The sequence below is a fragment of the Apis mellifera genome, linkage group LG10 (genome assembly GCF_003254395.2).
Source record: "Apis mellifera strain DH4 linkage group LG10, Amel_HAv3.1, whole genome shotgun sequence".
Lineage (NCBI taxonomy): Eukaryota > Metazoa > Arthropoda > Insecta > Hymenoptera > Apidae > Apis > Apis mellifera.
This window is the reverse complement of record NC_037647.1, coordinates 4,307,915-4,330,947: the sequence shown is the minus strand read 5'-3', so window position 1 is coordinate 4,330,947 and position 23,033 is coordinate 4,307,915. Positions and strand designations below refer to the sequence as shown.

Here is a 23,033-nt window from a genome sequence, read left to right as displayed (position 1 = left end):
TTTTTACTGAGAAAGAATATAAAAAGAGGGAAACTGAGCTAGTACTGTTAATAAGTATATGTATTTAATAAATTTTTTATTATATTGTTAGGATTAGAAATTGTAGTACGTTGTACAAGGAAATTATGTAGCAGTTGACGTAATAGTAATTCAATGCAGGTGACATAAGGTCACTTCTGATATCAATCCAAGCAAAGGAAGTGGCCTTGAATGCTCAACATCTTTGACCTTCATTAAAATAGAATTCATATCAAGAGACATGTAATGAATAATAAAAGTGTTTTATTTTTATCAATGTTAAAATGTAATACATGATTAATATAACGCAATAATACTAATAATTAATACAGTAATCAAACAAAAATAAAAAAATCAAAATTTCTTATTACTTCGTCGTACTATTTTTGCTATTAATAATTTGAAGGATATGATAAAAATTTAAGTCACGTTTTTATACGAATTTTGAGGGAATGTTTTTTAAAATGGATTTCGCGAATTTCAAGAAGGTTAATAAGAATTTGGATCGCGTTCCATTGCAGCTTGAGTAAAATGTTTTCGAAATGGGTCAATGTTTTTCTAAATGTTTTGAAGTTTGTACGACTTGTAACATGTTTGGTACAAGGTTTTGACGACTGGGTGCCAGATGAACGTGAAAAGTAAACGTTTCCTGTTATCGAGCTTGTTTTACCGATCAAATTACGTGTTTATTTATTCGCTTATGTTAAAAGCAAACCATTCGATTTAGATTGTCTTACGCAATATTTGGAATTTTTTTTCTTTTTTTTTTTTTTTGCATTAAATATTAAAATATGTTCATGTCGTAAGACAATTATAATCATATTTTTGCTATATAAACCTGTGTTTGCATCAGATAATGAATATCGATTCCAAATTTTAATTTTTGCTTTTCTCTTTTTTTTTCTTTTATAATACTGAAAAAATTCTATAAAATTTGATAAATGAATTTCAAAATTAGGAAATTAATAACAATTAATAATAAAAAATAGTTACAATCGTTATGATCTCTGCACTATAATATAATAATGATGATGATTATAATTCATTATAGAAAGAATACTTAATTAATTTAATATTTTAGTTTTAACAAATGTCGAGAAAAAAAAAGATGATTAGAGAATCAAGTCAAGAAAAGTTAAAAATATCAGAGAATTTTTTCCTCTTTGGAAAATCTAATTTCAAAGCAAAAGACACATTTATATATTATTTAAATTGTGTTACTGTAAGAATGATGTCAGAAAGAGATTAAATGTTACATAATTAAATTTTTTTCCTCGACCACATTCATATGTGAATTTCGTTCAAACAAGAGATACGTGATTTACTACAATCATATGATTCATTCTGCATGTATTTATGGATGAAAAATTATCTCGTCACGAGTCTTTCATAATGTTAAATATAATAAAACAATTGGCCAATATTCACGTCAATATTATGCGAAATCACGACACTTGTTTAATTTAAAATCAAATAAATATTTCCATTAAAAATTTTTAAAATGGTTTATTCCCATCTTAATTTCGTTTAATTATTTTAACTATTCATTTTTTTTTTTTTAATGAATTGAATTTAGTAATGATTCTCCATTACACAAACTCAAATTGCTTATAGGTAAAAAGCATTTATAAGCATATACAAGAGATAAAGCAAACGTTCCATTTTAATTTCTTTATCATGTTCTTTGATCATTTTCCAATCCTATAAATAAAATTAATAACTTTATAAATATTATCAATTTTTATATTTGTTTTAACTTTAAGAATTCAAAGATATGTTTTTACACAATCTTATCTTTTATCTTTTACTCATTCAAATATTATCAAACGTATCTTATTTAATAAGAGAAAAAGAAAAATGATCAAAGAATAATAATGACCATTTTATAGATTTTATACAATATCGGAACAGGATGATGCATTTACATAATTTTTAATTATATCTGAATATTAAAGGCTCTTTGTTCAAAGTTGGATTTATTGGATAATACGTCTAATGACAGAGACAACCTTGAGGCAAGATCGAGAATGCATCCGATTACGTGGAGATGCAATTGATTCGAGAATTGTGCCAGTGGCGACTTTAAAATTTGTCATGTGGATCTCCAGAAACGTCTGGCTGCCATTTATTTCCCGGATAATTTAATTAACAATTAATTAAATCCTTTTGCGACTGAATTCTCTAGACGTTGAGAACGTCTAGTTGTAAACAGATTTGAGGATCGAACGATAATACGTGTGAATTGGCACGTTCAATCTCTATGCAATCTCGTAACACGTGGTTTCATCAGAGCAGAAGTAAATTATTGGTCAATTAACGAATGGAAATCAGTTTCTTGATATTATTTATGGTTGGAGATGGATCACAGGTTTGAATTAAGATTTTGAATTTTATTATGCAGTTTATGGATATTGAATTTGAGTAATAATGAAATGTTTGAAGTATTTAGAATATCGAGATTGCCATGCTCCTTGAATTATCTTCTATTTTAAATTTGAAGAAGAGGAAAATGAGGAAAATTTACGAGAAATCATTGATATTAAATATTTCATTGTTAAATAAAATCAAACTTGAGAGATTTATTATTGATAGAAGAATGTAATTAGATTGCAAATGGTCAATTATTATTGATTGCAAGAATACAAAAAAAAAGAATATAAAAAGAATAGATATAAATAATGAAATAACTTAATGGATATGAAACTTTATTTCTTATAGTAATAATTTAAGATAATTGCGATTTTTAGCTGTTAATGGAACTTCATTATTTCATTAGTTATTAATTTACGTTCATATGATTAATAATAAATGACAACTAATAATCGCACAACTTAATTAAATTCTAGTAATTCTACTAACAATATTCTGGTGACCTAGTCAATAGTAATCAAACCTAGTGATCTAGTGGTCGAGGTGATCATTCTTGGCATAACTATTGGCAAAGAGAAAGTAGTTGAAAATAGTTCAAGTAAAAAAGTAATGAGAGAAACCATCACAAGGAATATTATTCCTGTATAAGAGAAAAATTACATTCTTCTTTATGTTTTTAAACCTTTATGATCATTTTCAATATTATATTTTATATATATATTATACAATCAATTGCATTAATAGCTTTGTTAATTTTCATATTAATTTTTCAGATACACATTTTATTTCAAGCATGATTTCAGATAGACATAACTTAAAATAGTAGTAAAATTCATTTAATTTAAATATTATTTTTGTTGTTATATACTTTCTGCACTTTTAGATTTTTGCACATTTAAATTTTCCATGGATCAATAAAAAATTACAGACAAATGTTTGTGACTGTAAAATATAATTTGAGAATGAATGATAATAATAAATAATAACATTGTGTGTGATATAAATCAAAATCGAAGGCACACACAAAAAGCAATATGATATTGTTTTGCTTTTTCTTTTTTTTTATTGTTTCTCATAGAAATATATCATAGATGAGCATAGTTGCTTTTTTACTAGATATAAATTCAAAAATCTTAAGAAATATAATATGGAGATAGCTTCTATTATAGTTGGTCATCAGTAGTAAATCTTAGGTAGAATATAGCAATTTTCTTTCATTACACAAATATATTTTCTTTTCTTTTAATTCACCGTTATACTTCTTAGATCTCTTAGATATGTCTCGCATATTTTATGACATGATCATTCATGGTAGCATTAAATTTTTGAAAAATTAAATCCTGCATAAAATATTCAACAATACAAACTCTACTTTAGTCAGGGAGGAGAATATAAAATATGAAAAGAAATAAAAACTTGAAATGAAACATTGAAATGGAAAAATCTCGATAGTAACACGCGAATATAGGGTGATATTGGAACTTCATAAGTCCGTCGTGAAAATATTGCCACTAGATCGATCGTTTCTCAGATTTCTCGAGTTATCACCACAAACTGGTTCGCGCCGCGTTTCTTCTCCGCTTCCGGTATCTTCTGATGACATAATTTCTCGACAGAATCGCAGAAACAACTTCAATTGACGATTGAATATCGATTGAGATTCATTTTTTTTTTTGTTTTTTAAACGAAACTTCTTATCGTTGAGCTCCTTTGTGTAAACTTCCTTTGAATTGTGAAATTTAATTCGGTTTAAATTGAATTGATTATATCGATTATTTAAACAATTATTTAAACAATAATGGAATATCAATCGATAGATATGATAAAATTAATGTAACTTGAGTAGATAAATTTTTTATTGAAACTAGATTTTATTTTTTGTTAAATCTGGAAGAATTGACAAATATTTCTCATTATTAGGAAATAATTATACAATTTTTTTAATTTTTTCCTTTCCATCTTAATGAATATTCTTCTTTCATTCAAAAAAGGTAATGCAAATCTTCAATTTCACTTTTTAAAAGTGAATTTATATAGGCACGATAAAGAAGAGACGTGACAAGCATGCTTTTTATATATGTCAGGTGAAAAAAACATTATTATAATAAGTGAAAAAGGTAACAAAGCTTTAACAGTGTTGGTATTATTTATAAGATTAGTTTTAAACATGTGATTCTCGAATAAACATATTCCAAATGTCAGGATTCATGTGTGCTATTCGGCACATACACGTTTTTCCAAGAAAACCTGCTCTTTGACAACATTGTTAACAGTGAAATCTGATGATCGATTTCCAATGAAATTATAGAATTCTTGGAAAATTGAATTGGTGAAGTTTCTCAAACATGTAACACATTGTGGCAATCCTTTCTTTACAAGAAAATTATCCTTCTTGTGAAGAATCATTTTCTTAAAATCTGTTTGTTATATGTGAAAGATGAGTCTTTTTTTTTTTAATTGATTAAAACAATTGATTTTAGATTTAATTAAAATTAATTAAATATCCTTTTCGTAACGTAACTCTGAATGAACTGCAAAAGTTTCAAAAGGAAAAAAATTTCATTTTAGATTTTTTAAAGGTTTTGAAGATATTTGGAAAGTTGGAGATTTGCCAAAGTTAGATGGCTTGATGAATACATTGTGTGAATAAGGTGTGATTCACGTGTGCAACAAGTTTGCAGAGGTAAAAGGTACGAGAACTTTATACATGTATAGAAAGTTTCAATTTCAATCATTGATTCTCGTATTAAATTCGAGAAGAATGGAGTTCGTATCATTTTTTTTTTTAACTGTATATTTTTATTTATCATAAGTGAATTTCAATTTTTAATTACATGAAATTATTGTCAAGATAATTAATAAATTATTTAATCTTCTGATTATTCAAAATAATCAGGGGAAAAAAATTTCTGAATTAATTCTATTAATATTAATATTCTGGATTCATTGCATGAATGAATCAATTTTACAAGCAGATATTTCATGAGTAAGAAATATTTCTGGAATAAAGGTAATGTACTTTTATCGGAAAAGTGACTCATCTCTGATAGATTTATTTCATAAAACGTAATTCCATTTCGTGGAAGCACATCAAACTTTTGCACAAACGTTTCTGATAATAATAATAATAATAAAATTGAAATTTTGAACAACGTAATTGATAAGAGTGACAATATCATAAGATATTATAAATCATATGATAATATAATTCATTTATTTTATTTCATTTTCTTTTTTTGATTTTTTTTTTTTTAAATTAAGTTTCTATATCCTTATAAACTTTATTTTATTTATTTAATATTCTTTTATTATATCATCTTGTTAATAATTTAAATAATTCTTATTATTTATTTATTTTTGTGGCAAAGAAATATATAGATAATTTTTCATCTTAAATTTTTTATTTCTGATTTTACAAAATTTCACAAAACTTCAATATTTCATCCATAATGAAAAGATCATTATGCAATCCAACATGTGTCTCTTCTTTGAGAGAAAAAGATACAAAAAATTCGAGGACTGGATTTTCTCATCTTGTCTGCACAATCATAAAAATGAAATTAAAACATTCAAATCAATATTTTCAATTACAATTCATAACTTTTCTGAAAGTTTAATGAAACACTTTCTTCTTACGTGTATAAATAGATGAAAAAAGTCATTAATATTAATGGAGAATATTTGAGAACGCGTGAAATTATTTCTATTTAAAAAAGAAAAAAAATGAAAATACATTAGATATTTTTTCTCGTAGATAAATCTTGGTAATTAAAGATACATCTAATTTGTAATAGCTTTTAGATTCTTTGACTCCATTAATAATTTAAAATATTTCCCAACAAGATTGAATATCTATTCAAAGAAATATTAGAAAAATGTTAACATTTCCAGAAGATCAATGAAAAATTATCATCGGCGAAAAAGTTTCAAAATTCGAGAATTGAAAAGTTTTCGAATCTGTTTTTATAGATTTTATTTTATTTTCCACGCAATCGAGGAAAGTTCAACACACTGTCATATCGATATTGGAATAGCTTCGTTCTCCCATTGAAAATTTCCTTTCCATAATAGGTTATTGCTATTTTCTTTCTTCGGTTGGTCGATAAACTCTCCACCGATAGATGATACACGCAATGACTCTTGACCCGCGATTTCTCTTGTCTCGCGTTTATTGTTACACGTTCCTCCATGAAATCCTCTTGTTGCACCGGCTGTGGTGTATCGCGATAATTAACAATGAATTTCCTTGTTTAACGTACGCTGATCGAACGCTGACTACACAACGATGACTTTCTCGAATCTCGAGAGATGAAGCAAAATTCTGGAAAGTCGTTCTTATCTCGTTGTAACAGGAAGTTCGAATCGAAGATCAGAAGAACGATTTTAAATTAACAGCTGCTTGTCTTCAGTCTTCAGAAGACAAAGATTCAAGCTTGTATTCATTGTATGTGCTTTTGTAAAGGAGTACTATTTTTTTTATGATGCAAAATTTCAGAATATTAGTAGTTAGATTTATAACATTGTTCATCGATGGCTTTCAAATTTAAAGAGAGAAGATTTATTAAATGATATGTGCAAATAAATGAAATGTGCTTTTTCTCCAATCACGTTAAATCGACAAAGTTTCTGTGCATATTTCATATTTTTAATATTATAATTCTATGCAAAATAGAATAAAATGTTCATGATTTAATTCTCTATTGTATTATTAAAAGATTTCCAGGCAGAAAATTGTATTCAAAACACGAAAATTTCATTCTCTCAAAGAAATTTCCTGTCGATAAAGATATTGTATTTTATATAAAAACAAACTTAAATTTTCAGATGAAATAAATTTACCATTTATCATTTAAAAATCATGATAAATCAATTAATTAAATAAGGAGGACAAGCATAAAAATGTAATTTTCAAAAACGTTCTATTTTTAGTCTCATAATAAATGTTCATACAGTAGTGAATCAACAGGTGGATTAATGTCAAAGTCTTAAATGTTTTGGTATGCAATGTTCCAAAGATTAATTCAAACAGTGAAACAATAGGAATGAAAGGAAATTGCTACTGAACGATTTGATTATTATTTGGTCATCCATTCATCCAGTTCTTTCATGTATCTTGATCTGGTGAATGGTACTGGGATACAAAGACACGGAAGAATATGTATAGACCTGGATTGCCTTTGAAAATCATCTATACTCTGTATCAATGAAGGAATGAATTCCTAATAAAATAGATCATTGTCTTATGAATTAATTTCACTTAAGAACAGAAATAGATGTAGTTGAATAATTTAACAATTGTTCCTTTCGTTAAATAATTTTATATATCTGATTTTGAATTGAATAAAAACTTAATCAAAGTTAGAAATATATATTTTTTTAGAATCATGAAATTTATTTCATTTTTTTCATTTACAACAATTGTTAAATATAGAATGTTTCAAACGTTAGGAGGAATGTTCATTGTGTCGAAAATTAATTGCAAAGGAAAATTTTTTTGAAGAAAAGAATTCTATTCCACATTTTCAAAAGAATTATATTCTTTTGCTTTTGTGATTTTGTTTTAAAAATAAATTTTTATTCGTTGCCATTCAAAAATCTTTAGCTACAAAAAATGTTCAATTTTTAATGAAATGTTTTTTTTCATCAGTTTCTATATTTCATCTCTGTTAATATATCACAAGTTTAGTAGTTTTTCCATGTAATTATAATAACGTTTCACCAATTCCTGAAATAGACATTATACTTGGATTTTGTACAGCAATTGAATGCAATTGTACACTTTTAAACTGCAATAAATTGCATTATTTTGTTAACATCAATCAGTTGTTTAACAGTGTCCTTGTCATGCGATGTCGACAATTACAGGAATTATCTTATGACACAACAACGAGAACATTTTTCTCTTAGTTTGTAGCGTGGGTTTCGAGCTCTTTGCCAAATTGCTCTATTGCCAATTTGGGAATCCACAACGACAAGGCTGATCTTTCTTTTCTCTTAGAAATTATTAAAAGCGAGTTTAACCATTAGTTAATTTAAGATATACATATATATCTGTACTATTCACAAGAGGAAAATTTACATAAAAAATTATTATTTGAATTTCTACAAGATAAATTCTCTTCCTTGAAAAGCATAATCTCATAATCAAATAGCCTATCTTCATATATTCCTTCTAAATTAAATCACATTAAACATTGTTATACAAATAAAAGTTAGAATAATAAATTCCATTCTGGAATTTATATATTTTTAAAACAGTAAAATTCAAAATTTCCATATTAAAACTTAAATTATATATAAATAATGTCAGGGATTAAGAAGTGGAGTGTCAATTAAGAAAATGAATGAGGAAGGCAGAAATGTCTTTGTGAAAGAAATTTCAGAATGGGACCAGGTAAAGGGACTAGGCAAGAAGGGGAGAGAAGAGAAGTTGACGGCTTAAAAGGGAAACTTAAATGGTAAACAGCCGTTTGGAATACTCCTATATTTAAAGTTGGCTGGTCAAGCTTAAAATATCTTTCACACAGTTAGAACACTGACAGGGAGATTAAGTGCACCGCTTACTGACAGCTTAAGCATGGAAACGGTAAATAAAATTCTATTTGCCATCCCATCATTGAATTCGGCTCGAATTTATGCATTTGTCTTGCGCTTAGCCAACGAGTTTAGTTACGAAGCACGTACAAACAAGGCTCAACCCAAGTATGAAGTGGCTTGTTTCCAAACTGTGTTGCGTGGAAAATTTCTATGTCGAGTTTCTATGCGAATTTTTTCCTGAATGAAAGTTGTGCAGCTGATATTCCTTTTCTTATTTATTTCTTCCCGTCTCTTATTTGAGGATATCGAGATTCATCATTATTTATTCGTTTGAATGTAAAGGATTAATGTTTAGTATTTAATATTTTAATTTAAAATAGTTGGATTATTTGAATTATTAGTTCAAATAAATAATTCTTTTGATACAATGGTAATAAATTCATATTTTATTTGAAGAATTAATCTTCAAATGAACGATCGTTTCTTGAAATCATTAGATTGAATTATTTAACTTTTAATTGAACGAGTATTAAATTGTTCAATATTTTCTCTATAAATTATACAATTTTCCTGAACAAATTGTGTTTAAATAATATAAATTTGCGGTAGAAATGATGATTCAATTTAACAACGAGGCCTCATTTTAATATTTTACTTTCGATAATATTGATCGTGATGCATTTATTAATAAATATCCACGTGCCGATTGTTTGAAATAATTTTAACGCAGCACAATTTTCAGGTTGTGCACACGAGAACAAACAACGGCCAATGGTCGAAAATTACATCGGCTATTTACGCAATTACAAGTCGAGCGTTCATGAGGGAGGGGAAAAAAAAAAAAAAATAAACAAATCAATTACAATCCAATGATCGAATTTCTATAATAACGTGGGCCAAAATTCGCGTGATTTACCAACAGAATCTTGGTGAAATGCAAATAATTGTTTATTGCGCGGGAGAAATAAAGAGGGGTGGAGATGGGATGGCCGAGTTCTCATTTGTGTTTAACAAATAATTTAATGGAATAACAATATCGTGAGAATTGTAAAAATGAATATAACAATGGAATAACAATTATCTCTTAACGATATTACGTTCAATATTTTTAAATTTTTAAATCATTTTTTATTGCAAATAATCGAGAAACAATCGAAATATTAAACAGCTATCTTATAAGTGATATTATAAATTAAATTTAAAAACTCAGACAAATTTTTAGAAACATAAAGGAATCTTCGAACAAGGTTCAATTCCCTTCGAAATAGATTGAAACAAAAACGTAGGAGGAATAAAAATTAATCCATCGCTCGTTGAAAAAAAAATCATCGAAAATAAGACGTTCTCTCGGCAAGTTGGACGATAAAAAAAAACTTACTGATAGAAACAACGAGAACAAAAAAAAAGGAGAGGAAAGAGTAAGAGAGAGATCAATCGTGACGAAATTTCTATCGCAACTATATTTAGCCTTAAATAATTTTATCAATGGCATGGAAAAAGAGATTTGGTTATCGGCCTATTGGCCGGTAATGAAATTTATTTCTCGAACTACGTCGTTCAAAGGCCGATCAGCCGATTTTCCATCCTTGCCGATCGTTAAAATTCTCCATGCAATGCTTAACAACACCGACCGACCAATCTTCCCCCGTTTTGCGTCACTCTTGGCGCCTTCAGGGGCTGAACCAATGGCGCCATCATCCATGATACGCTTTCCATCGAGATTGCATGCCCCCAAGGTCACGTCTTCCTCCACCATTCGTGACGTATTTAATCCTTTCGTGTATTTGCTTTCTGCGAGATGATGACAAATCAAAATGGTTTCCCCATAGCTTGCAAATTGGAAAAAAAGAAAAAAAGAAAATTTCATTTCGAGAAATTACAAAATTCTTACAGTGGAATATTTTATCCATTTAATAATGCGTATATTAAATAACCAAATTGTTTGTTTGTATGTCTTCGTCCATTCTAAGAATATTTAATTATTACTTTTTTCAGAGTATTAATATTGTTAATACACTTTCGTGTGTATCACGCGTATTTATCATTTGAGGTACGATAATATCTATAAAAAAGTGTATTACTACGATATAATTATTATAAATTATGATGTTTATAAAAAGAAAAAAAATATTTCTTATTAATCATTATGTAATGTAATGTAATCATTATGTAATGGCTTTTTATAAAAAGACGAAAAATTTTTCTGAAATTTATAACCATTTTCATGGTATTCATGCTTTCTCCCCATGTTACATTAGGGAAAAATGGAACGATGAAATTAATTTGAACGACCATTAATGCCTTTTGTACGAATGACGCGAGTTTTCGAGGAACTCGTAATTTTCCTTTTTTTTTTTCTTTTTCTTTTTTTTTTCGTGTCCCACAAGAGAGTGATGAGTAATAGTTCGAGCAATTCGGGGTCGAAGACACCAAGACGTATATAAAGTGTGATTCTGTGCGTGAAATATTCGTTGGCATTTCTGAAAGTTTAACGAACCGATTCCTCGAATAATTAATTGTTGAAACGAGCAACAACTTAGAGATTTAAGCATGTTTATTAGTGAATTGCGAATTTTTATGCAAAAGTGAAAATTTGCTTTATTCCACGAATATAGTAATTTTTTTTTTCTTTTTTGTATATTTTTATCTCCACTTATCTGCATTTATCTTTGGATCGTCTCTCGCCTTTTATCTGAACGTAGTATAAACGCAGATTTGCTAAGTTTAACAAAGAAATCAATAGTCGGATATTCAGGGACCGGGTATTCAAATGAAAGATAAATTTATTTAGCACGTATGAATTCAGTCGATCTCAAAAGTGATTAAAATCGAGTCTTGGATATTTGAATAATTAACTGATCTTTACTCTTTAATGTTATTTTAAATTTCTGGGAAATTGGAAGCTAATTATATTCTTTATGGAATAATCCATAAAAATAATCATAGCAAATAATGTAAAAAAAAAATTATTTATTCGAGAATGAAAATATTTGCTAAATACGTAATTATTTCGAATGATATTATCGTAGAAAATGAAGAGTATAATAGGATTTTAAATATAAAAATATTTCATTCGAATATTTATTTCTCGTCCTATATTTTTCTTACTTAGGCGTCGAATAAAAATAATTTTGGAAATAAAAAAATTCCACATAGAAAAATTAGGTCATCGTTCGCTCGTTACGAGACTTAAATAGATATGCAAAAGCTGAAAAAACTGGTAAGATAATAACATGTATTGCGCGAAAACAAAATTCTAAATTCCATAAACACGATAAATCTATCAATTCAACCTGTGATGCATCAAGTCGCCTATAAAATCAACTTGCAATAACAATTCTCGTTAAATAGTTTCCATTTGCAAACGTTACATAACTAGTGGCTTAATGCGTACAGTTTCCTTATCAATTACCAATAAAAAGATGTGTATAATTTACGATAGGAAAATTGCACAAGTCCCAACCGTGGCTAGGAAAAAACATTTCAAAGTAGTTCGTGATTCCTAGCCGAGATGAAATTTTGATTAATCGCCTTACTTTTCGACTTGGAGATGCTAATCCATAAAAAAATAGCAAATTCATTATATTAATCTTTATAGGAATTCGGATATTTTAATCGTTGTCAATTATAATACAATTGGAAATTTTTAATATTTTTCATCTTCCATGGAAAATTGACTCAATGATGATACAAGGAAATTGAATATTACTGTAAATTTTTTATATTAAGTCTGAATTTGTAAAAAATGATTTCTAGGTTTAAATAGATATTATTTATTTTCTATAATATTATATTCTATTGTTGTCTTTGCTTGTAATGCAATCTGCATTTAAAATTGTATTTTCAATCTGCGTGGTTTCATTTATTCTTCTTTCGAAACAACTTTCTTGTCGTTCGGCTTTTTTTACAGCTGTGGTTACAACTTGATAACTTTTCGTTTACCCTTTTAAAAAAAAAAAGGGAAAAATCCCAAGAGACAATACAGCCTATCTCCTTCTGTTTATTGCCAATTCAAGCTCCTTGTACACCATCCAAACTTTAACAAACTGTGATTAAATCAGAATATTATATGGAATATTTGATGGAAAAGATCTTCTTTGTGTTATTATTTAATAAAATTTAATTCAATTAACACGTAAGATTAAATTTTATAAAATATGGAAAAAGATTTACACTTATCTCCAAGTAATTATGTATGTAATTTGATATATTATATATATATATTTTTTTGTTTATTTTATCAAATTCTCTTCCACAGATCAGTTTATCTGTTTTCAATTATTAATACACACAAGCTCGATACACAACCCATTACGATGTATCAAATATTAAATATCGGTCGCAATAATGAATTAAAACATATATATCGGTAATTAAATGAGAATAATTAATCAAGCGAATAATCGAATATTTGCATTAGAGTAAAATAATAAGTAAAAATTTTAATTATAATATTATTCCTGTCGTGGCAATAATTTTTTTAAGAGTTACAATAATATTATAAAATCGTTTTTCCTATCGTTTTAAAGAGGATGTTCCATTGTAAGCAAAAATTTGGAATGTTCCATTTCTTAAAAATCTAATTTATTAATTCAGAACTCGTAAAATATGGAAGACAGTTCGAATGTAATTATTTCTTAAACCTTATCTCTTAAATTAGCTTTTTAATAATAGCCTTTCAATTTGATGAAATTGATTCAATTGTTCCAATATAATTTCTTTCTTCTTATTTATTTGATTCGAGGACAATCGAATAACAAAAATCAAATAATTACATTTCGAAATATCTCCATATTATATTTTTAATCACTAACTTTTCTCATTTCATTAATACAATCATACTCTTCCTAATTACGAATCCTTTCAATTTTTTCAATGATCAGGATATAAATTCTTTTACAATTTGTATTACCAATAATATCTTTCATTTTAATTTTTATTTTTAATCATATCTCTTTAGAAGTATTCATGAATATTATAATTAAAATCATCTCGATCAAGCATTTTAGCTGATTGAAACAATATTTCGTAACCAATAACGGTTTAAAAAAAAAAGATTTGTCGATTGACTTATATATTCTTTCCAATTAAAAAAAATCTCGATTGTGACTGTATATCTAAGCACAGGATAAGATGTAATATTATTGCAGGAAAACAGCGTGTAAATTCAATGAAGCAGGCGGAGTGGATACAGGTGTTCCCTATTTGATAAAGATAAATCACACGCGGCACGTGGTCGAATTATATATTGTAACTGGTTCGTGTATGTGCGCCACGAGCGCATAAATTAAATGAAAATCTTCTGCGAAATACGTTCGTCTTTTCACGCTTCTATTTTTCATCGTTCAGTTCGAGTCGAGCCACCCTTCGTGCAAGTACATTCTCTTTTCCTTTTTTTTTTTTTTCTTTTTCTTCCCCTCCGTTTATCAACTCGGTCGTGATCCGATAAAAATCGATGGGCGATAAGAACTTCCGTTTTTTGAACGAGAGCAAAGCGGATTTTATGTACGTATCGCGATTAATATTTATCGTGAAGTTGATCTTTGAATCAGTCTCCTTTCCAGATGTGGTTATTTGAACAGTGTTTTCGATATATCGTGAAATTTTTATTGAAATTTTTGCTTATTATGAAAATAATTAGATCGATGTTTGTAAATAATGTTCATTCAACGAACACTTGGTGATGAAAGTTTTTGGTTTAATTTTAAAAAGAAGAAGTTTTTCATTTCTTGAATATTATCGTCATTACATTTTTATAAAATGGATGGATTATTTTTCGAAATGATATTTTCACCATCGAATTCGAAATCCTTCGTGGATTTCAGTTTTGATATTAAAGCATTATTGAGAATAGAAAGAGATAGGAGGATCGATTTATGTATGAATATTTTTCATTAGTAATGTTCTAAAATGGAGATTGGTTCCCTAGGAAGCATATTATCTGGATATTTGTAAGATATAATTATAATAAAAATTTTGAAAGCTATTCCTTTTTTCGTTTCAACCTTATTCAAATTAATATTATATTTTTAATTCATAATTCATATTATGATAATAATTTAAACATTGCACGTGCATACATTATATATTTGATTTAAAAATATACATATATATATATATTAGTTTTTTAATAAACATTTTTATTTATACTCTATCTACTCGAATAAATATAGCTTTTTAGTCATCATCGTTAATTTAACGACGCTGATATATCGTGTGTAATAGATACAGATATTTTAAATCAACGAAAGTATCAAATATTCACAAGCACAGTAGTACGGACAAATATAAATTAATCCGATTCATGCGGTGGAGATTGATGTAAGAATCGCTGCCTTTTCATTATCAATTGAGAAAGTTAAAGGAACCGAGATCAATTGAATAATCAACATGTAGGGTTCGCAATATGGATTTAACCTTGAAACATCGTATTGCAAAGTGTGGAGTCGTGGTTGGTCGTCGTGTACCGGCTGCCAATTATTCTGGTTATTCCGGTACGTCGATCCGAGCGCTCTCACTTTTTCCTATCCGTCATCGCAGTTCGAGATGTGACCGGCGTCTTCTTCTTCGGAAGCTTTCGTTACGTAAAAAGAGATTTCGTAAATCGTCTCGACATCCTGACGGAAAGACGCGGCGTCATTCGTCGTGTCCCCCGAAGTATCGACGCCTATATTTATTCGATGTGCGCTTCAAATTCACAAACGTTCGTAAAGAGACGACTGTTGGTCGAACTCATTTCCATTGCGCGTTACCGACGTAATTCATCGCTCGAATAAACAACCGGGTCTTCGCGCGCGTAAAAAAAAAAAAAAAGAAAAAAAGAAATTCTAAGTGTTTGACAATTGTTACATTGTAAAGTTACATTGTAATAGAGACAGTGGAGAAAAATATTTAATTGAGCTTCGATCCAATACAAATCTGATACTTGATGAACATCAATTACGGGAAAAAGGTTTGAAAAACAATTTTGTAATTACTTTTTACTTAAGAAATTGTTCGTATAGTTTTTTTGTATATTTTCTGAAATATAGTAGAAAATAAATGTAATATAACTTTTTATTTATATATATTAGCTAATGAATATGTTCATATTTGAATGAAGAATTTTTAATTAAAAATTATCAAAATAAAAAATATCAAAGTAGATTGAATTGTTACGAAAAGGTTCATTTAATTAAATTTTGCATGTGTAAAGATATATAGATATCTTAGGTAGATAATTTTGTCCTCGAAATATTGATCTAGACAATTAATACAAACTTTTAAAAAAACCTAGTGCATAAAATGAAGGAAAACTTCTTTGCATTTAAACTATCTGCTTCGTTTGGCATCTATACAAAATATTCGTGCCAAAGATAAAGGAAAAATTCTTTGACGCTAATTGAAATGTTTGAATACTATTATATAGACAATGCGATTAGCGCCACTGATAAATTTAAAAAATATTTTTAATATGATAATCAATGTTTTTTTCCCCCTTTGAACATTATTGTTTTATTCTATATAAATGAATTGTGAATAAATAATTATAATTTGTTTTAATTTGTACAAGTATAATTTTTTTTATAATTATATTTCTTTCAAGTATGATTTTTTTTTTATTGATTTAATCTTTTTTTTTTATTAGAAATATTTAATAATTAACTAATTAATAAAAATAGCTGACTAGAATTTTCTAAAATATATATAGTACACATTGTACTAGTTTGGTATGTAAGCTTTACCTCTAATCGATTTTACTCGAGCTTCGAGATGTCGACTAATGTCATTATGACAACGCAGATCCTCTGGAATTTGCGTGGTCGAACACATTTTTTCTCAGTGAAATAAATTTCTTCTGCCGAGTGTTCGTAATGAATTATCGTGGCAAAGTATCATCACAATTGTTTACAATTTTCCGGGTGAGAATTTTATTAAATATTTATTGCTCACAATAGATAATTGCGAAAATTGGCGCAAGGTTTGGCACGTGTCAAACGTTCACAATTGTAATCTCTTTCTTATTGCAAATAAAACAAAAATATCTTATAATGTTTCAAAATATAATCTTCGTTATAATTATTAGATTTATTATTTTATATTCATATTTTCATAAAAATATGTAAGATACGTTTAATATTGTAGACCTAACCTATATCCATATCAAACTGTTACTTTTATAAAGATAATTCTTTGAAAAAAGTTTCAAACTTTTAAAAAAATAAGTAAAATGAAATAATTAATGATCAAATTATATATTTATGTTACAGTTTCCTGGTGAGTGCATCCTCACATACATGGAGTTTCAGCTGGATAGTGCAGAATACTGCCAGGCTCAACACAAGTAGAGAGACACGCCCAAATACCCTAGAATTTGCTAGGTACTATTAAAAAAGAAATAAGGAAAAAACATCTTAATCAGGCAAAAAAAATTTTTATAATATTGGGATCATTGCCTCAAAGTCAGAAAATCATCAGCTAGTCATCACGCAAAACATAGAAGAATTAAATAGAATCAATTGTTAATTTACAATATTAAATGCAAGCATTGTAGTTACTGAGCGCACCTGATCCAGGCGCACCCAGTGCCAAATAGGTAAGATTTACTATTAATTTTTGCTACGCATAATATAAAATTTTCAAAAATTAACACTAACACTTGTTGTCTCTTTTCAGATTATCTTCCGAATCATAGTCAAGGATCCCAAGTGGGAATCAATCGCATATCAACAACGCCTAATGTAACGTAGCCCTCACCCCTTCAGTGAAATTTGCACCTTAACAACCTTTTCGAGGTCTACATGTAAACCCATTGTTCTGTCCTCTGTAAAAAAATAACAAAGTATTCAATTAGTTAAATGAGAAATAACTTTATAAGACTGACATCTATGGGCTAAGTTGTCAAATTCAGCCTTTGTTGCTTGATAGTGTGGCAAAAATTGCAAAAATAAAGAGAAACAGTGTCGTACAAAATTATTAAAAACATAAAAGTTAAAATAATAAAAAAGTAGGAGTTTTACACCACTTGTTGTCCAAAAGGAAATGAGCAACATGAGGGTGAAGGATATCAGACCGGAGCCCGCCGAGATCGAATACAAAAACATGAAGTTCCTCATTACTGATCGGCCCAATGATCAGACCATTCATACTTTTATTCAAGTATGTTTCTTATTTATTTTAAAAATAAATCTTATTAATGAAAATCAATATAAATAGAATGATTTTTTTTAAATAGGAATTAAAAAAGCACAATGTAAAAGAAGTAGTGAGGGTCTGTGAACCAACGTACAAAATTGAAGAACTTAAAGCAGAAGGGATCAATGTCATAGATTTGGTATTTGACGATGGCACATTTCCACCAAACGAAGTATTATTATTTTATAAAATATCTTAAAAATTCTTAAAATAATATCATAGAAATCATTAGATTTTAACATAATTAAATTTTCAGGTTATCGATGAATGGTTTGAATTGCTAAAAAATCGATTCCGCGAGTCTCCAGATGCATGTGTGGCAGTACATTGTGTCGCAGGACTTGGTAGAGCACCGGTCTTAGTTGCACTTGCTCTTATTGAGTTGGGATTAAAATACGAAGATGCAGTCGCGTTAATTAGGGAGTAAGTATATATACATATATATTTGAATTTTCTTGGCTTTCATATATATATATTTATTTTATGTTATAATTATAAAAATGATATTTACTTATCCAGCAAAAGACGGGGAGCCATCAATTCAAAGCAGCTGGCCTATCTTGAGAAATATCGTCCCAAGTCTCGGTTGAAGCTCAAAAATGGACAAAAAAACTCCTGCTGTGTCCAATAGATCAAACGATTTCTTTAAAAAGTTACTAATTCATACTGATTGGTATACCTAATTGTATAGGTTTTCGCGCCTGATAACAAGAGACATACTGTATTGACTCTGTTCTGAATCTGGCCTATCAATGGAAATGCAACCGAACTACTTATAAAACAATTTTAATGGTATATTTTGCATTATTTGATTTTCCAGCGTAAATGAAACAATTTAAAATAAAAATAAATTTCATATAATTATTTGCACTTTTCTTTTATGAAATTTTTGTATTTATTTTTGATACTAAATTAATATTACATGCTATAGAACAGAGAAAGCCTTCTAAACGTGATATATATAGTAATAAAATTTTAATGGATCTGATCATTTGTATAATAAATAAAAAATTGGATCAACTTATACGTTTTATAATAATACTTAGTACCTCATTTAAGATTATTGCGTACAAGTATTCTAGAAGGCTGCATTTACTTGGTCCAATAAAATAAGACATTATAATGTTGATAATTAATTTCTGAACATAGTTAATACGTTATTTATGCGACATATTTTAAGGATGGTTGGAGCAAGCATCTTTGGAATAATATGATTTTTAATGAAAATGGTTCCTTTGGTATTGCAATTGTATCCAGCCATCATCAAATTTAGCTATTTAGAGAATTAGTGCAATAAAAAAATCTCACGTTTCCCAGAATGAATAAATATCCTATCAACTACAGTTTTAGTAAGTAATTCAATATATTTACTTTTTAATTGTGATTGAAACATATGTGACATATTTTTTGCAGATGTTTTGCATATAACATAAGCAAAGAAAAACAGAATTTAAACATATACTTAAATTTTTTTGCAATTGTTGGAATAGTATGTATTAAAAACATGAATTTTTAACAAAGTGTGGTTAGTACATGTTATCTCTGTTATAAAAAAATGAATTTATACAACTTATTAATTTAATTCAGTTTATAAAAATAGATGTAATAGACAATTGAATCAGTGTGTAACACTGTTTTCTATTTTATACTATCAAATCAAATTTAATATACATTGTTAGAAATCAACGTTGAACTTGTGACATATATTTTCATATACTTACCACACTTGTAAAAAAAAAAAAACCGAAATTTGTATAAAATAAAACGATTTAATAAAAGTGTACAGGTATTTAAAATTTGTAAACATTAATTTTTAAAATATAACTCTTAAATAAAAGAAAAATTGCGTTGCATTTCCAGTGGCATGCCGAATTGATGAGTGTTCTTAACTCTTACTGGACTTGGAATCTGCGTTAACTTGAAATAACGAATATTGCGAAACAAAGTGAAGAAAGAAAATCACTCCAGAGTTATATATCACTTTTATCGTAGCTTAACGGCAATTTCACCAAAATTTTTTAAAACATCCACTTTTATTCGATAAATTTTAAAAAGCTGCATACGCATTTTGTGTGAAGCATATATTGTAATCGTATTCGCAATTTTGGTAAAATTGTCGGTGATGCTGTACGCCACACTAAACTGTGTTCAAAAGATAGAAAAAAAATTCGCTCCTAAACTAATGAATGTAATACTTAGATCATTTCATAAGTCTGACGATTTAATGTGAATGTACGTTTTTGTATGTATTATGATACATGGAATTGCGTTTAAAAAAATAATCATTTCTTGTGCTTATAGCAATGGTTGTATACAAGAATGATGTGACGAATTATCATAGTCGATGTATGTATTTTTTTTTTTTTTTCTCTTTCCATTTTTGATGATTAGTATATAAGAAACCTGAATGACGTTTTTCTACAAGATTATTGACTAAATATGATAAATTCATGTGCATGATACGCCAATGATAAAATATTCGTCCTTTTTGTGCATAATTTTTAAGTATCATGTATAACTATTTGTACATTCACCATAATCGCAGACTCGAAATGAAATTTGAACCTGGTACAGCTCCTTTTTTGTAATGTTAAAAAAACTGCAATATTTTTTACCAGAGGATGGGACGAGGGATATTCGTAAAAAAAAAGAAAAATTATCGAGCCTTAGATCCGAAATTCAATAATCTTTTAATTATTCAATTTTTGTTCTCCGTAGGTTATTGTAACAATTATCATAATCGGTAAAATGTTCTTTATTTCTTCTTTTTGAATATGATTTTTTTTTTTTAAAGTAAGATACTTTGATACTTTAATTAGGTATACCTAGCAATTGATTGAAAAAGTTACCAACGAATTTTTATCATGTGGAAATTAATTTTGCACGTCGATTCACTTCTTCAAGCAGTTATACTTCATTGTAGTGAAGTAATTACTTATATGAGTGAACATATTTTGTCTGTGATACATTTTTTGCGAAAAAAAAAATCGAAAATTAGAAGGGATTAATGATTGGGCTTATTGAAAACGTGCTACCTGTGAAAATGAATGTTTAAAAATCTTTTCAAGGTTAGAGCCCACATTTTTAAATCGAATTAATCAATGGGCATTCGTAGATCTTATTTAAAATTATATTTAGAGACATATTTTGATCTGAATGTTTACTATTTCGCGTAGTCACAGAGTATTAGAAGAAGAGAGAAAAAAAAACTTTTATTCTCGAAGAATTGAATCGAAACGCTATATCAAATTTTATTTTATTTTTTTTTATTGAAAACAAAAAAAATAATCCATAAAAGCATGAAATATTTAGTTTAATCGTTAATTTTATAAATAGCGATTGAGAAAATCGTTTCATACGATGATTCTATTTTAGGTTAAAAAGAAAATGTTTCAATTCATGTGAATAACAAGAACAGGAACAACTTAGGTAGCAAAGAAATCCTCTATTTTGAACCGACGTAATGAAGTAAGAACAGTCACTCCTTTCGAATCGATTATGCAAAAAATAAATTTAACGAGTTAGCGCAATTTAAACAAGAATTACTATTATTATATATTTGATTTGTTAATGTAATTTCCTACCTACTGCTGTATTAATTGATTAAATTAAATGAAGAATTTTGTTATATTGTAAAACATCAGTAATGAAATAAAAAAGAATGGAAGTCGTTTTGTGAAGAAATATTTTGTGATGTATCACTTACATATATGTCTGATGCGTTGCCAAAATAAAATATCTCTTTGCGATCTTTCTTTTGCAAACAAATGGAATTGTTTATTTAAAATAACTATTCTTTTCCATCTTTTCTCTTTTTTGCAAAATTAGAAGTATTTATAATAATAATAATATAATAATAATAATAATAATATGTAATAATTATGATCTAAATCGATATATTTTATGTATTCATTTTACATGAATATATTGTATTCTGACAGAGTTTCGTAATAAGCTAAGATTTTATGCCATTATGTCTTATCTTTATCTTAATGAAATTATTTTAATTATACCGTTGTCTCAATCAATCAATGTCAATCAACGAAAAACAAAAGCATTAAACTACAGACAAAATATAGAATAAACTTAACATTCGATATATACTTTTGTCCCATGCCTCGTAGAGACACTCTAGGATTTTCTTAAATTCATTTTAATATTATTTGCAACGTTATTGATTCGATTCAAATTAAGATTGCAATGTTAATTACGGTTAAAATTAAATTTCAATAATTTTATAAATAAATCATTTTTCGATAAATTCAAAATTTTTTTTTATTTCATTTATTATTGGGCTAGAGTTTTATTTGTTTAAATTCACTGTTAACGAGGATTATATATCAGGATATATTGTTTTACGAGGTTGACATTGTAGAGATACATTGTAAAACTAAAAATGTAATATCTATATTTTTTATATTAAAGATTAAGGCACATTGTAGTTTTGGAAGAGAAATAATGAATGTGTGTTCAATTAACATCCCATGAAATATTTTGTTTGCAGTAGAGATAGGGTAAAAATTAGGCATATCATTGTTATATTCAGAATATTATTATAAGAAAAGAAATTAATATAGACAAGACAAATAAAGAGAAGGATAGAGATAGAATAAAAATTAGGAAATCAGCGCCATCTCTGGAGTGCCGCAAATGAAACTAATATAACAAAGAGAGAGAATAATAAGAAAAGAATAGAAATAGAATAAGAAATGACTGCTAGCGTCATCTCTTGAATATTGTACAAATTTAAAATTCTTTTAAGACTCAAGAGATGGCGCTAAAAAATGAATTTTTACTTTATCTATCTTTTTCTTCTTATTTATTTTCCTTGTCTATACTTTTTTGTCTAAGCACATTAGAGATGGCGCTGATTTCATAATTTTTAATATATCTTCTTTTCTCTATACGTTTTCTTTATTCGTATTTATTTTATT

General features: G+C 27.6%; 1 protein-coding gene across 6 annotated transcripts in view; it reads left to right on the top strand.

The window, feature by feature from the left end:
* Positions 1 to 21,867, top strand: part of LOC409670 (protein tyrosine phosphatase type IVA 1) — a 75,919-nt gene extending 54,052 nt beyond the window's left edge. For 2 of the 6 annotated variants that reach the window (XM_026443348.1, XM_016914308.2), the window contains exon 14: positions 17,175 to 17,325. Coding sequence is in view for 4 of the 6 variants with exons in the window: in XM_006561216.3 (XP_006561279.1) it covers positions 17,947 to 18,063; positions 18,140 to 18,271; positions 18,356 to 18,522; positions 18,619 to 18,730 (528 nt within the window). In the remaining 2 variants the exon portion in view is untranslated. Of the gene's footprint in view, positions 1 to 14,340; positions 14,431 to 15,417; positions 15,878 to 16,686; positions 16,827 to 17,174; positions 17,501 to 17,580; positions 18,064 to 18,139; positions 18,272 to 18,355; positions 18,523 to 18,618 lie in introns of those variants that run through there. The other 4 variants (XM_016914313.2, XM_016914311.2, XM_016914312.2 and 1 more) reach the window with 4 other exon arrangements.
* Positions 21,868 to 23,033: the final 1,166 nt, after the last annotated feature.